At 40.3% G+C, this 16,749-nt stretch overlaps 1 protein-coding gene across 1 annotated transcript in view; it reads left to right on the top strand.

The window, feature by feature from the left end:
- The window catches only part of atp2a2b (ATPase sarcoplasmic/endoplasmic reticulum Ca2+ transporting 2b), a 58,844-nt gene that overhangs the window by 15,027 nt on the left and 27,068 nt on the right, over positions 1-16,749 (top strand). Inside the window, exon 5 of the mRNA XM_036587552.1 lies at positions 4,164-4,302. Within this exon, the coding sequence (XP_036443445.1) occupies positions 4,164-4,302 (139 nt within the window). The remainder of the gene's footprint in view (positions 1-4,163; positions 4,303-16,749) is intronic.

Genomic DNA, 16,749 nt, shown 5'->3' on the forward strand with positions numbered 1-16,749 from the left:
GTTAATATAATGCATTATAAATAGTGTTAATAACATGTTATAATGTTTGTGCCAAAAAAGTCAGTCCCAGCTTGGAGAGCGTAAAGTAAAGACAAATACCAAGCTAACGGTGGTGTACATTACCTTTCCCACATTGGGTAAAACACTGATGGCAGCACTAGTTTAAACTCTGACATTTGAAGCCTGTAATGTGCTTTATTGTGATGTTTTAGTGTTTCAGTAAATCCTTCAGTAAATACTTCAACTTGAAGCCTCACTCTGAACACTGGAGGAGGCTTTAGTACAGTACGCTTCACTTTACTTAGAGCGGACAAATACCACTTATGAGCTCTTATAATTTATGATCAGTACTTATAATGTATTACGTTAACAATTCATAATGCATAATAAACATGGCTATAACATATAATGCATTTTTATAAATATTTATAGCTATGTTTATAATGTCTTATGAATGCATTATAACATGTAATGAATGTTTATAGATGCTTACAAAGGTGACATTCATAGAAAGTGTTACCCATTTTTTTTATTAAAGTCTCCAAACTGTTGAAAAAAGCTTTTAGCTCATGTTTAATCATTTACCTGTTTCCCATTTTTACCACTGTGTATATGACTCTGAGTGGAGCATGTCGGTCTGCACTGCTTGTTGGTTAAAGGTTTCTGTATTATGCGTTTTACGGCTGGCAGAAATGACTGGCACATTTGTAATTTTATGACTGTGTATTACATAGATTTTTACCGTTTGTCATCTTTGTTGTCCCAAGAACACCCTAAAACAGATCTAACATCATCTTGTACTCTACTTTTGTCCTCCCCAGGACGACTGGACAGCGTTATTCAGCGTTATTCCTTGACTGTACTGTCGCTCTTAACTAGGCTGTTATATCTAGTGAAACTAGTGTTTCAGCCTGGACCTAAAAATACATTCTCAGGAAAAAAAGTACTAAACTGTCACTGGGGCAGTTCCCTTCTTGTCACTGGGGTGGGACCCTCAGGGGTACATCTGAGTACCTTTTAGTCAGGGAACATAACTGAACCATAATCCACTGAAATTGTATTTTCTAAGATGTACTGCCTCCACACACCCCGTCTCGTCTCCAGGCTTTTACTTTATTGTTCTGTTATAAAACATTTGGTTATTAAAAGGTACAAATATGAACTTTTCACCACATATTTATGGTGCACAACTGGACCTTAAAACCACTGTAATACCTCTGAGGGAACATTTACATTGTTTGTACCTTGATGAGCAAAAAATGTTCCTGTACAGAACCTTTATTTCTAACAGTGTATACCAGTTTTATAGGCAGAGTAACCAAAGCAACTTGTTTGTTTCTAAGCGATAAAGCGAGGTTGGAAAATGGGCATGTAAAAAATTTATCACAACTGTCTGGAACATTAAAAACAGTTATTACTGGACCTCAGGGAATAAAATACAGTCGAATAATAATGTAAGGTATGTTATTTATTTTATTTCCAACATTTTAAAGTCAGTAAATAAATAGAAATTGTGTGCTAAAGTGTCCTCTGTAGAAGAGCTTATATTCACGTAGACAGGTGACAAAATATGTAGTTGGACCGAGGGTGTTCAAACTTTTGCATACGCCTGTAAGTGTGAAATACCTTGTACGTTGCTCACCCTGTCTTGCAGCTGTGAAATGGTCACACTCATTGGATAGTGGTGTCAGTTAACTGACACAAGTTTAAACAGTGAAAGTTTTTGTCATAATGGTAAACTTTGACATTGCAAGGCTGCTGCAGGGAAGCTCTGGTGAGTGTGGCCTTGGGGAACTTCTGTTTTTTATGATCTGAAGTCCTCTTTTTAGTGAATGGCTCTCTTGGCTTTGCTTCTTGATCGTATTTGTTCTGATCCTTATCCAAACCGCAGCTCGCTGCAACCCCGCTAGAGGAGTTATGCACAAGCTCTTTTTATTATGTGAAAATACTGAGGCTGTCGACCTGCTTCTTGTGAAAGCAAAATTGTCCACTTGGCCATTTTCAACCACATCCGGCCACAAATGGTGAGAGCCTGCAGCGCTTATGATTCTTAGATAATGCCTGTAACTTTTGGCCGTGAGACTTTTATGGCAAATGTAAAGAGCCCAATGTGCTCTGGGTCTTTTTAGCTTAACGCTCTTTCAAATTGTTACACAACAAGTACTGTAAAACCAACACTTTCCTTCTGTGCTTATTATAGCATTTCCGTCAAAGTTAGCTGCAACCTGTGTCGATTTGTCAATGACACTTGGGTTTCTTTTCATGCTTGGTTGTAATAAGGGCTGCACCAACATTCATATTTTGACTCCCTGGTCTTGAGAATGACTCAAGTTCTTTGACCTAGAGATGTCAGCGCAACAGGAAACGAGTATATGTTTAATTAGCCGCCTCAAGCGAGTTTAAATCATTGAAAGTTTCCCCATGTCAGTTAAAGAATTTTATTTGAATGTGTACAAAACCTGAACTGCATACATTTTTAATTACTTTTGAGTTGTGCAGCAGGTGCTTTGCTTAAAATGTTCTGTTTAGCCAACATCCAGCTGTATATATAATATAATATAAGATATAAAATAAAGAACAGGGTAGAAGGGGGCTAACAAAGTATACAGAGAAGCAGATGGACTACAGTCTGTAATTGTAGTACTACAAAGTGCACCTATATAGCACACGCTCACTCATTACGTTATTAGGTACACCTACCTTGTATCTACATTTATTGACCATTTTATCAGCTCCATTTAGTGCGCCTAGTTCTATAGTAACAGACTGTAGTCCACCTGTTTCTCTGCATACTTTATTAGCCCCCTTTCACCCTGTTCTTCAATGCTCAGGCCCCGCACAGGACCACCACAGAGCAGGTGTTATTTAGGTGGTGGGTCATTCTCAGCACTGCAGTGACACTGATGTGGTGGTGGCGTGTTAGTGTGTGGTACGAGTGGATCAGACACAGCAGTGCTGCTGGAGTTTTTAAATGCTGTGTCCACTCACTGTCCAATAGAGTGGACAGTGAGTGGACACTCCTACCTTGTCAGTCCACCTTGTAGATGTAAAGTCAGAGACGATAGCTCATCTGCTGCTGCTCAGTTTGTGTTGGTCATCCTCTAGTCCTTCATCAGTGGTCACAGGACGCTGTTGGCTGGCTGTTTTCGGTTGGTGGACTATTCTCAGTCCAGCAGTGACACTGAGGTGTTTTAAAACTCCAGCAGCACTGCTGTGTCTGATCCACTCGTACCAGCACAACACACACTAACACACCACCACCACGTCAGTGTTACTGCAGTGCTGAGAATGATCCACCACCCAAATAGTACCTGCTCTGTGAGGGTCCATGGGGTCCTGACCACTGAAGAACAGGGTAAAAGGGGGCTAACAAAGTATGCAGAGAAACAGCTGGACTACAGTCTGTAACTGTAGAACTACAAGGTAGATCTGATCATTTTCAGTGAGTGTAGATACAAGGTAGGTGTACCTAATAATAAAGTGACCATTGAGTGTGTGCGCGCATTTGTGTATATGTTAACCAGAATTCTGTTCAGTAACTCTTGCGGATACTTGAATATCGAAATTTACCTGCTACATGTCAGTCGTCCGTAAAGGTCTGGACCCCTGAAGCTGGCTAGAGCTGTTTGCCCAAAATGGATGCTTTGTGTTTCCATCATACGTAAGAGTCCAACAGAAGCCTCCTGCTAAAAACTGCTGCCAAGTCGGCTGCCACCAGCAAGTGGGTCCCTCAGGATTGATCGCAGCATAAGCTAAAGGTCACACTAAACAGATTGTTTAGTTTTGGAGCAGAGGAAGGAGGGGTGGGTGTAGGGAGTTCTCCTAAACCGTATCTGATGGCGAACTGACATTTCTTAGTCTGAGAGAAAAAGTAATTCCCATGATTGGCCGGCATTGCCCCGCATTGTTTGACCAACTGGGAGATATGCCCTCTAATTAAGGTTAATGGCTAACTTTTTTTGGCACTCATCACGGATCTGTGAACGTGATGGCAACAGTCTAAAGTTCCTTCAGCCGCTAGGCTGTTATAGATAAGTGACTAGATTGGCTCTCTGGCTCAGGTTTTGTCCTCCACGCCTACAGAGAGGTTGTTGAGTATGCGATACGTAATCTGTTCTTTTTTTGGAATATTTATATCTTTTTGTTCACTTTTACCCTTGCAGGAAAGAAATGCAGAAAATGCCATCGAGGCCCTCAAGGAGTATGAGCCCGAGATGGGCAAAGTCTATCGGCAAGACAGGAAGAGTGTGCAGAGGATCAAAGCCAGAGACATCGTGCCTGGGGACATTGTGGAAGTCGCGGGTAAGATGGTCTAATTTAAAACCCTTTTGGTATTAAATTCCAGTGCACTGAATTGTTTTAGGCAGTCTTATCAGTGGAAACAATAGCTGATTAAAATAGCATCGCCAGCTGTCATTGTACCACCCAGATGGTCTCTGTCAGGGTTTTGAGGTGTTGGGTTCCCCTTGGTTTAGTTTTACACTGCCCTACCATTAGCCTGTACCACTGCCGTGGGTGTGTGTATGTTTCTGGATAAAGGTGCTGTCATTAAACATGACTAGACATGAGAGGAGGACTGATCAAAGCTCTGCGTCATTGCTGCTTCAGAAGGAACACCTCACCCACGACTCTTCATTGCGTTTGTCAACACTGTTTGGCATTGATTGCTGTAATGAATGCTTTTTGCTCCTTGTTCCCCGAAAAGGCAGAGCTAATGATGCAGGAAATAAATTGCTCTTCTACCCAGGAGTGAAACAATACCTAGCTTGGTGTCAATGTGCTGCATCTCCTCCAGGCCTCTGTCGTTTCTTTTCGCTTGGATCATCTGTGGAATTATCAACAGTGCCCCTTACTCCGTTGCACTGTTTTCCCACGCTCCCCTTCCTCTCCCTTACCGTGTGAATGACATGAGATGATGATTTACCTTTTTTATTTTTAGATGGTTTTCCGTAGTTTTGCTCACTAGCTTGCAAATTAACATCTTGTCTGTTTAACTAGAGCTTCACAGGACCTAAAGCAATGCAGTTTAATCTCACAGTTGCTCTTAACATGCATGATGCTACTGCCTTGGAGCAGTGTGGAGACATTTGTATAAGTTGTGAGTAAACATCGTCAAATATGCTGAGATTTGGATCCAAAAAAAGGCACCGAACAAACTACAACTAAGCACCACAACATGTTTTAGGAAATCAGGATAATTAAATATATAAATTGCTAACTTGTGTTCCCATTGGGGATGAACTGTTTTCAGGCAGATTACACCAGCGGGATACTTCAGGCAAATGTTTATGATACACAATATGATGGATATTGATAGATGTTTTTATCTGATCAGCTGGAACAGAAAAAAACACTGAGCACAAGTGACTTTTATTTGGCACATTACATACTGTGCCGCCCTAAATCCAGTCAAACTTATATTAGTTAAACTGTCTCTATAATGAAATTTGCAGCTGGTCAGTGTTTTAGGAGTGCTGACCGTATCCACAGTGTGCTCAGAGAAGTGATGTAATTTATCATGATAATTGTACATTTTGTCATGTTACCCCTCCCTGCACAAGCAGCCATTTAACTGGGTAACCTTCTTACTTTCGGAAGATGAATACTAGTCTCTTTTCTGTGCAGCAGATTTGGCAAAATACACAATAGGCTTCAGGTATCAATATAAAGCGCTTAGGCAAAACATAGTTATCTGTGCCAGAAAGAATGACTGGTTTGGACGCCCCATGGTCAAGTGACATGTTTTCTAAGTGAAAATCAGTTTGCACATCCTCTACAGAGAACACACTTCTGTACATTTTAATGCACAGTTATTGTTAATTTGCTGAACATATTTCAAATTTTGGGTGGGATAGAAATGCCAGTGAAAAGGTTACAGACTGTATGGTACATTTTGGGTTTATTTCCCAATATATTAAACTTGGCAAATAAACAAAAATTGTCTGCTAAAATTTAAATCAGTGTGTTCTCTGTAGAGGATGTTCACTTATTTTTACTTAGAAAATTGACAAAACTGTCATTTCACCAGGGGTGTTCAAACTTCAGGGTATAAAACTATATGGTCTACAGTGAAGGTGGGCTGCATTTCTAGACTGCTATGTCAAAGCAGAAGGATCCTTTTATGCAGCCGTTCTGTCATTATTATTATTATGAGGATGCTACCAGACTCTCTTTCTGTCATCTGTCAATCATAGTTCTTTGTGCATATGTTCTAAACAATATATTCTATAGAAATGCTGTCAGATGAAGCCACTGCATCTGCAACCACATCATCAAAATTTGTATATTAACCCTTGTGTGGTGTTGATGTTGTTGTTACTCAGTGGTCTGGTGGACCCACCGCATTATTGTTTTTTAAATCAATATAGCCATTACAGTTTATGTAAAAATACCAGATGTTTAAAATATCACAAGTGGTCAGCATAGGGTTCTCCTTTAGCAGCTGTAGCCAGTCAGCAGCCTGTCCATGTTGTCCACAGACACACACACGCACACTAACCGCAGGCCATGTAGGAGGAGAACAGAGTGAAGGACACAGCACCTCCACACTTTTACTCCCCGTGGATTCAACCAACACCACGTGCAATATAAATGTGTGGGGGGTGAACAGAGTGAAGACACTGAAAATGGGTTATTTTATATGTTCTTCTCAGAAAATGAGCAAAGGCCAATAATCTGAGGTTGAAATAATAATAATAAATTGCATAATTTTTAATTTTGGTAAACATTGAAAATGGGTCCCATAGACCTGAACACCACATAAGGGTTAAACGTAAGCCATTTGTATTATCTGCATTCCGAAAGCTTGTACATGTTGAAATTAGTTTGGTGTCCTCTTTCTCAAATACATAATAATACATTTTTTTAAACATGAGTCTGTTTGTAAGAAGAGGGCCAAACAATGGGTAGCTAATACTAACCATAAGAGTGCCAAGCAAATTGTACTAAAGGCCAATAATATATATATATATATATATATATATATATATATATATATATATATATATATATATATATATATATATATATATAAGTATACAGTTATTTAAAAGTTGCGTATCTGTTTATGATGGTCTCAGTTGAATACAGGGTGTGAAATGCTCCTGCTTTTGTTGAGGTAAACAGTTTTTTAGCTTATAATTTAATTAATTCCATCACAATTATTTTTTTTCTTGTCAGCTTACTGTCGTTCACATCAACAGTATTTACTCTCTTGCATTTTGTGCGCCATTCTAATACAAGCAAGGAGCTCTTCAGAGCTGCAGCCTCACTTTAGAAAAGCATCTCACATCTTTGTAATACTTCTTATTTTTAAGAAAGTCCACTTTGGCTGAACATAACACTTTTTTGCTTTGTCGAGTGGGGTTTCTCCATCGTAATTGTGTGGAAAAATTGCATTAAAAATGTTTCTGTGCCTCTGAAACTTCTTCTATTCTGCTTGTTGTCAAGTGTTGGCACCATAAGACAAACAGCAACCTTGGAGGCATTTTGGTTATTTTCTTTTAATGATTAATTCTTACGGCTTGTTCATTGTCAGGAAGGGTGATGTATGTTCTTCAACAGGCCATTAAGAATTTGGTATCGGTGTTAAATTCAAGGCACCGGTAATGAAAAATATCAATCTCAGGTGGATCTCAGTGCTATGCCATGCTGCATTTAAGCTCCTAGACTCTGTGTGGGAGCAGGAACAGTTGTGCGGCCCATACTCGGGCCAGAGGAGGCTTACTCACCAGGCCATGTGTGCTGATACTAGTGCGGTGATGTAGCTCTGCTTAGTCATGGTGAGACGGAACAGGCCGTACCGAGAGTGAGCTGCTGGATATGGAGGGCCTCCATCAGCAAGATGAGGATTGGAGGATGCTATTGTGCTCATGGCTAATGACTAATCCACTCCAGTAACACCAGCAGGTGAGCCTGTATGTTACGTAAGGCTACAGGATGGCCACCGAGGAATGCAGGGTCATGCAAAATGCAAAACTCCCCACACAGAGTCTCTGAGTGTGGGTGGCTGGGACGCTCAGCACACAGCCAGCAGAGAGGCTGAAATCTCTGGTGCTTTTCAAGGCAATCCTCCACCCCCTTCATCTGTCTTCTCCAATGTGGATTGGCCACCTTCTGCCTGCATCATCTACCTCTGCTTTGTCACTGCCAGCACAGTCTGCAGAGAGAGAGAGAGAACTTTTATACTTGGAAAAGAGAGATGAGGGAGAATTTTCATTGGGTTTCTTAGCCCCTGCATAAGCTGGATGAAACTGAGGAAGGATTAACCCATGACTTCCCAGACTGTGGCTGCTGCAGAGGATGGATATGAAGGATAGAGCAGTTAGATGATGGATGTTGGGCGAATGGGGTCGATATACAAAGAATGAGAGGCTTACTAAGTTGGCAAACGTGCTCTCTCGGCCTCATATGCTGTCCATCTCTAAGTGCAGCTCTTGTATTCAGATTAACTACAATACAAATAAGTAAAGCTGATCTTAAATCGACAGACTTATATTAATTAAATTATAAGTGTAATACGTAAACATCTTTGTCCAGACAGGCCGCCAGCTTCAGAGCGCTCAGCACACAGTATTTCAGTATGCATTTCTTAGGTGTTGTCTGGGGCTGAGCTTGGAGGTCAGTGACCCGTCCTTCTGCAGATGGTGCCGTGGGATTTTAAAACAGCCGTGATCTTGCAGTGTCCTTTTGTGTCTGCTCGCTGTACTTTATCCCTCAGAGCTTCTGCGTCACTCTGCGTAACTCTGCATCCTGTCTGACACAAAGGAGAACCGATCCTCTTCACTTTCTCTCTGAATCTGTCAGTTCTGTTTCGCCAAGTGGGTTACATATACAGATTTGTCTTGGTGCACACAATAGTAGAATTTCCAATTTCAACACAAGGGTCAGTGCTCTTCTTATCCTAGCAACTGATGGCATTGAATTATTTGGAACCAACAACTGGCCACGCACAAGCAGCAAGTGTTTAAAATTGACCACGTTAAAGTTCAGGTTAGCTTAAATTTAGATCAGAGACACTTGTTGGCTTAACAATACAAATACATCCGGTTTGAAAATGATTTATTTCACTTGTAAATCATTACAGAACAACACAGTAAACTGTAAATGGTTTAAATGAGCATGAAGTTTATGTAATTTAACAAGTGCTCAGTATGAACAGTGGTGATATGCAAACAATTGCCACTGCATCCAGTTGCCACTGCTAACATAATGCTTTTTCCACTAGTACCTCTATGGGATTTCCATAAATTGGGTAAAGCGTTGTGTAAAAGGTTATTTACTGCTTTGCAATAAAAATAACAACAAAGCAAAAATTATAATGATGATAATAGCAACACTTTTTCATCAACAAATTTTGAGATGGTCCCTTTACTGTATGCCAGAGCAAACATAGCAAGTTTCACTCTGTGTGAGTTGATGTTTAATCTTTTTCAAAGAAAATAACAATTAAATCACAGTTCAGTTCAAGTTCATCTTCAATGGCCATAAAACTATGATTAATCTAGTAATAAAAACGGAATTGTGAATGTTATGCAACCTAATAGTCTGAGGCTGCTTAGCTTAAACCTGCTGCTGTGGTCTGAGTGTCATAAATGTACAGTCTGTTATATACCATAAATCTGATGTTAATGTAGAATATCAATCCACCAACCATGTTCATATGTGTAAATACTAAGGACGTTATATGATTTGCTTTAACCTATTCAACTCCTTGAGACCACCGGTGGTTCCAAAACGCACTTCGTCATATTCTTCAACTTTAATATTTTATAAGCTACATTCAAAAGGTGGGGGTTATATGAGAGCTGTAACTGTCTTCTTTCCAGTCAAATAGGTGGGTGATGTAATTTTAAACCCTTATAATAGAAGAAACTGAACTCAATTTTTTTTTTTGTCTACTGAAAGTCGACCCATTTTTCCAGAAATCTGGGCTATAAACTATAAACAGGTGGCGTCTCTTCAGTGATCTGCTCTATAAAAAAGATTTTTTATAAAATAATACAAAAAGTGTCTACAGTTTTTGGCTTTCAGCAATAAATTGTAAGCATATAGCGATATGTGTATGATGATAAAACAACATGTTCTGTTAATTTGAGGGGAGCTTTTACCAAAAAATAAATTTAAAAAAAAAAGTGCAGTTATTTCACACAGTTACTGAATAATTTACCTAAAGATTTGGTCATGTAAATTCAGATGGAAAAAACCAAAATATACCCTGGTCGATAAATCAGTACATATATTCTGAAAACCTTAACGGTAATCATGCTAATTGGGCAGAAGCTAAAGCTAACACTAGAGCTCACCAGTGCAATGCGAGGTGGACTTGTCGACAAAGAAACCTCAATAATAGCAATGCAAAGAATAGCATGCATGCACTTATCATTGCACAGCCCTGCTATTAACAGAGATTCAAAAGAGAATATGACACATTAACCAAGGAAAAAGAAAATAATGTAGATCTTGAGATTTCAGCCGCAGCCTTCTGTCCTCTAAGTCTTTCCTCATCCTGTAGAGCTGCATTACGGCTCTTCAGAGAGGGGATATCTGTGAAGCAGCATAATGCAGCCTTTCGTTGAGCATCAGCTTACGGCATCAGCGTCATTGCTCTGAATAGCTGGAATGAAAAACAGCAGCACTTTCTTTTGTTTCTTCTTTGCCCATCCCTCCTACAAGAAGATGAGTCATAGGCTCTAGACTGGGCTGCAGCTTTTGTTTCCAGCGTTCTCTATGCCAGTATGACCTTGTAGGGCCTTGCTGACCCTCGCCCCTAGCCCACCCCAGCGCGTGCTCCCAGAGCCTCCCACTGAGCTGCACTTCTCTGCTTCTGCCTCTGGTGCACCTGCTCACTGTTGCCATGTAAAGCGATGCCAATCCTGTTGGCTCGAGTTCCTCACACCTGATCCGCTGTTTGGCCTGGGGAGTGTCTGCTGTCATCTGTGAAGCGGCTGCCGTTATTGAGCGTTTAGCAGTGCATATCTCATCTTTCAGTCCTCCAGGACGGTGGTCTACCGCCCATCCTCCTCACCTATTGGTGATATGTGATCAGCTAGTGGCCTGCTGTTTCCCCAATAAAGCCTCTAGCAAATAAGCATGTCAGCTTTCCAAGGAAGTTTTCTGTCCTTGGGAGAATTCTAAAGGAAAGATGTTCAACATTTTAGTGATTCACATTTAAATGTATCACTAACGCGCCTCTTACCTGATCAGTAAACCACTGTGCAGTCAGCTGGCCACTGTGACTTACTGGGGCACGTGAGAGAATCACACAAGCCTTAAACGTGCACAGTTTTCGTTACTATAAATTACATTGCTTATGAAGTGGATTTATCAACATACACCAAGGTGAAGACCTGTTCACACCTGTTTTCCAGATTTTTTTCTTTAGTTCTTAGTGGAACCCTCACGTTTTGTTTGTTTTTCTTTCATTTCTGTTGACTTTCTCATAAATGTGTCATGGAGATTTCACCATATTTTTGATATTAACTGAGACCAACCAAACCAAAAAATCGCACAAGCATTTTATGAAGTGAGGGCATAGTTAGCTGTACTCTATGGGCTTGAACAGACTAGGAAACACCTAGATAAACAAAAACGCTATGTCATATTAAGGCACTCTCCAGTCCCCAGTATTGTAGGTATACTGTACATATACACTATGATAATTTTGATGCACATATACTTGGATTGCAGCCATCACAGTGGAGCTCTAATTTTTTTTTTTAATGCATTAAACTAAGATTAATTTTTTTACACAGCATAGCAGTCTGTCAGTTTAAGTCAATATAAAAAGCGTCACATATATATGCAGCTAATGTAGCTAACAAGTAATGGACATGCATCACATAGCTACAATATGTTATTATTTTATATATAGTCCATGTTTATAGATAACAATGTCCTACAGAAAATACATAAGCAAGTATATTTGAGGTCACTGAACAATAGGACACATGTAGCTTGCGCAGTGCTGAACTGGTGGCTATAAGCTTCCATTACTGGTTAACTGCATTAGCCTCATAGCTCTGTACGCAGACTTCAGACACCAAACCTGTCTTGGCTGCAGAGGTGGGTGCTATGGCAAAAAAATAATATTACAGCATTTTAAGATATTTTTGTGGTATACAGTAAGTCATGATATTTAGTTTTTATGACAGGCCAAAGAAGAACCAGGAGTGTCATATTTAAGAGGAATTCCACCTATATATTTTTTTCCGAATCACTGCAAAATTCAGTTGTTACAGTGTAAAACAGTCGAGTGGTTTGACATGAAATGGTCCGTTGTATAGAAACTTACCAATTCAGATTTCTTTACAGTGGTTGTGATAGGAACCAGGGGCCGGGGGACGTGTACAACAAATTGTAGTCGTTTTGTTTATAACCCAAATTGACCAGTGAGTGTACATGTGTCTACTGAGTTTTTGCATGCAATGTTGACCATAGCAAAATAGCGGTACAAAAGAATTCTTTGGTTACTGTATTGCTTTACAACTCCCTGCATGTACCATTTCAGGCGAAAAGCTCATCACAAAACTATCATAAAACATGTCTCAGGCATCAGCAGTGTATTTAACAATTTCATGTAATAGCTTTCTGTGAGAGAACTTTTAAGGGGCATTTAGTGCTTCAGGCATCTCATTCCTATCATCACCAGTAGCCATGTTTACAAGCCTAAAAGTCCTTTAATAATCCGACTAATAGCTCAGTCGGAAGAAGAGAGAATATTAGAATATGTCCATGTAAACACCTCAATCAGAATAGACTAGTCTGATTGAGGCCATTTGGAATGTAATCTCCATCCAATTAAACGAGGTGGGTAATCCTGTAAATAATCTGTTAAATAGAAGAATAATATCCGTGTAAACGCCTGTATCTGATTACATTCCCAATCGGAAAGTTTAAGTACATTCTAATCATGTTCGTCACATCATAGTGAAAATTTATAACGTTCAACACGGCGGAGCAGAAACTGGTCTGCAGAGGAGACGAAGTTTATGCTCTGATCGTTAAAAGGCGGCGGTGGGACGGACGTCCAGCTTATGTGCCTCCGAACACGACGTCTTCCTCTCGGCCTTCTTTAATAAGGACATGTGAAGGACGTTTTCCTGAGTCTGACATCATTTTAAAGCAATTAAAAACACAAGCACTGCTCACTGCTGCTCATCTCACTCTGACTGGACTCACGTGATGTTCGCCGTCATGGTAACGTCTACTCTAAGTGGTACTCCACGCATGCACGTCATTTTGGATCAGATTACTTGTAGTGAGCATATAAACGAAGATTTTCCATCAGATTGTTGAGTAGAGTGAGAATAAATACCTCAGTCTTAATCTGTAATCGGAATGTATTCAGGCGGATTGGCAAAAATCTTTGCCAACATCTTCTGTCTAAAATGCAGGTTATACTCTGAAAGGCGTAGTGTAACATATTGTGGTGTAATTTGTCACCTTAATGAAGTATTGTCATATGGTCCAGCCCTAGTTGGCTGAACATTGTGTAAAGGTTTTGGCCTGAACACTCCATTTAAAGGGATAAGTGTCTAGTTGTTGTGGTGTGTCTGTCAGGTTTTTCTTATGACCCTGTTCCCCTGCTGTGAGTGTGCCTTGACCTCAAGGAAGTCTCACTGCAGTGGAACATTAGCCTTAGAGACTGGTGACAGGAGGGAATCAGGAGAGGGGTGCTGACAAGTCCCCGCTGACCCACAAGGATGCTGTGTACACAGGGGCACAGTGCTGATGCTAGCTGCGGAAGGATTATTGACCTTAAACGGGGCACAGAAAGCGCTGGAAACATTAGACGGCTGCCTTCACCACCTGCTAACCGATTCAGTGCACCCAGTAATCCCTCCGAGTCTGGGAGGGAGAAACATGAGCGCCCCCTTTGCTCGCTGGCCTTTATACACTGCCTGCCTACTCTCAAAAGCATTCTTGAGCATCTTTACCAGCTGAAAATTCCCAAATTAGTCTCATTAGCCCTCTCTCCTTCCCACGGGTTATTTAACTGGTCACTGAGTTCATGACATGAGTAGACCTGCTCAGTACAGACAAAACGATATTGTTGTGATAATATTGCTGCATATATCGAGACACTTTTGGTCTGTTAATAATGTGACATTGGCAAAGAATGACTGGAGTTTGCTTTTGTCAGATTACTTGGAAATTTAGTTCTTAGTCAAATACCACAGCACACAATAAAAACATTGATTTATCAGAGGGCTCATTTTCCTATTGGAGGCTTTTGTATGATCGGTATTGGAAAGCAGCGTCAGCCCTAGAGTTTTTGGGGCCCTATGCAAGTAAACTTATTATAATAATCTTTATTTATACAGCACTTTTTCGTGTTGGTGGCAACTCAAAGTGCTTTGGAGATGAGTAATAAAGCTTAACAGTAAGTAAGGAGATTAGGAGGAGTATTAATTTAAAATCATATGACTGACACAGATCAGCTTGAAAAAGATAAATACCAAGAGACGTAGTTTTAATTAATCACGAAGTTAAAGAGAGACATTTTTAAAGGTTTCTTAAAAGTTTGCACTGAGCTTGACTGTCTAGGTGGAATTGAGAATTCCACAGTTTAGAAGCATATTAATCCTAAAAAATATGTGCCATAGATGGATTAATAAAAAATACATTTAAGCCAAAAACATCAAAAAACAGTGTCTCAGACATCAGGCAGTGTATTTGTAACTATTTCAGGGAATTTCTTTATGTCAGGGAGCTTTTAGTGGCACCAAACAGTTCAGATGTCTGGTTCCTATCACCACCTCTGTGAGCAATTCTGACCCGGTAATTTCTTAGTATCTTCTCAAGAACAGAGCATTTCACATCAAACCACTCTTAATAACTTTGCTTACGTCTTAATGATATAATTATGCAGAAATTTGGAAAAAATTGGTGACATGACAATTTCAAGTCTAAGAAATTATTTATTTAAAAATTTAAATATGCTTTGGGTGAATAATTTTACTGGATGTTTGATGACAGTTTAATTAGCCAGTTTAATGGATGCTCTGGGACAAAAGATAAATAGAAATATATAGTAAAATAAAATGCATTGCACTGGGGACCCCCTGTGGCCCTAAGCGAATGCCTAGTTCTCTCCTACAAACCGGCTATGTTGCGAAGGCCAATGCTGCGACAATTGCTAATAACCAATATACTGAGCAGCCTTATGACAGCCTTATGACAGCCTTATGGTTTGATTACACTAGTTTTGCACATTGAATGGCCTCAGTTTGCCTTACAGTGGGTAGCCTGGGCCCTTGCTTGTTTCTACAGCAACTGCCTCTATGCTGAAAAACTTAAATGAGACAGAGTAGCATGCTCATTTATGCATGCTGCATTTTTTTTCTTCTCTCAAACAGTCGTGGAAAAAGTGCGGCGAGATGACCCCGCCACAGCCCTGTGACCAAAACTTATGCAAACAGATAGAATGTGCAGAGGAAGGAAGTGATGTATCAATCGAGCTGCATATGAAGAGATAAATAATTTGCAGAGCAGATGGCTGATAACTCCTCCCTCGTGGCCTTTAGGGAGGGATAGCCTGCACTTTGTCCCCTCTCGCCGTTCTCCTCGGGCAGCGCTCCAGTCCCGCCGGCACTGACCTGATCAGACCCGGAGGACAAGGTGTCCAGATGACTGAGAGTGCGTCCACTGAGGAGTGTTTGCATACTGTGGGGTCAGAGCTCCGCCTCTGACGCTTTTGCGGGGAGTCCCCGAGAGAGGAAGACAGACAGAGCTGTGTACAAATTGTCCAGTGAGCTCAGCTGCAGCTTTAGATCTGCCTATTGGGGCACTTTTTCAGCATGAAGCCTTTATGAAAGTGAACAGGACTTTTTCCTGTTTATCATTGTTTTGAAGCTTGACGCCTTCTGTATGGACTGAATGTTCTCCTTGGAGTCATCAGAGCCAGTCTTCCTTGTCTTCTGGACCACCAAGGGTCCGATGTACAGTTGCTGTCTTCTGCTCAGATCAACCAGATATGGGCTCCGCTGTCTCTGGCTTACTGATTTGATGATATGATGCTTATCACACTACATTTAAGTATGCGCTCGCTGAGTTTGAATGCAGTGTGTGGGCAGGCATACATGCATGCGTTGGACCTTACAGAGTTAGTGTTTATTTCTATGTTGCATGTTTATTTCTATTGTTTCAAGAAAGTTTTGTATAGTAAAAAGTGGCCCTAAAATAGCAGTCAGCTGATTTGGCTGTGAAGAAATAGAATCTGGAAATTAAAGTTCATGGTAAGCACTAAGGATTTGTTGGGGTACTCATACTCAGTTAACCATTTGAGGTGCCAGTATTCAAATACAGAAAACATTTTTCGGGTCCATCATGTAGGTAGCAAAAAAAAATAAAAAATACGGGCCAACAATTATTTTCATTTTTACAAGGCTGTAAAGTGTGACAAGCAGGCTAGCCTATGAGAATCGCTCTCTCAAGCAGCAGCTGGTGTTTTACACTGGTAAATGTTGGTCCCACCAAAGCTACCATTGTTAATGCTTTGATATAAATAACGAAAAAAGGCAGAAACAAATCCATTGGAACACATTATGTTCTTACAATGACCATGACTGAGAACGTGTGAAACAGCGGTGAGTACTTCTATTAGAGCTCAAGCTGACTTCAGTTTGGATTTTTCTTGCTGTAATAGCAGCTTTTTTTAGAATTTTTTTCTGTTACAGATGAGGATCGTCACCAAACACTTAGTACATGAGCATAAAGTGCACCAGAACGTAAACTGAAAGACTGTTT

The sequence above is a fragment of the Colossoma macropomum genome, unplaced genomic scaffold (assembly GCF_904425465.1).
Source record: "Colossoma macropomum unplaced genomic scaffold, Colossoma_macropomum, whole genome shotgun sequence".
Taxonomy (NCBI): Eukaryota; Metazoa; Chordata; class Actinopteri; order Characiformes; family Serrasalmidae; genus Colossoma; species Colossoma macropomum.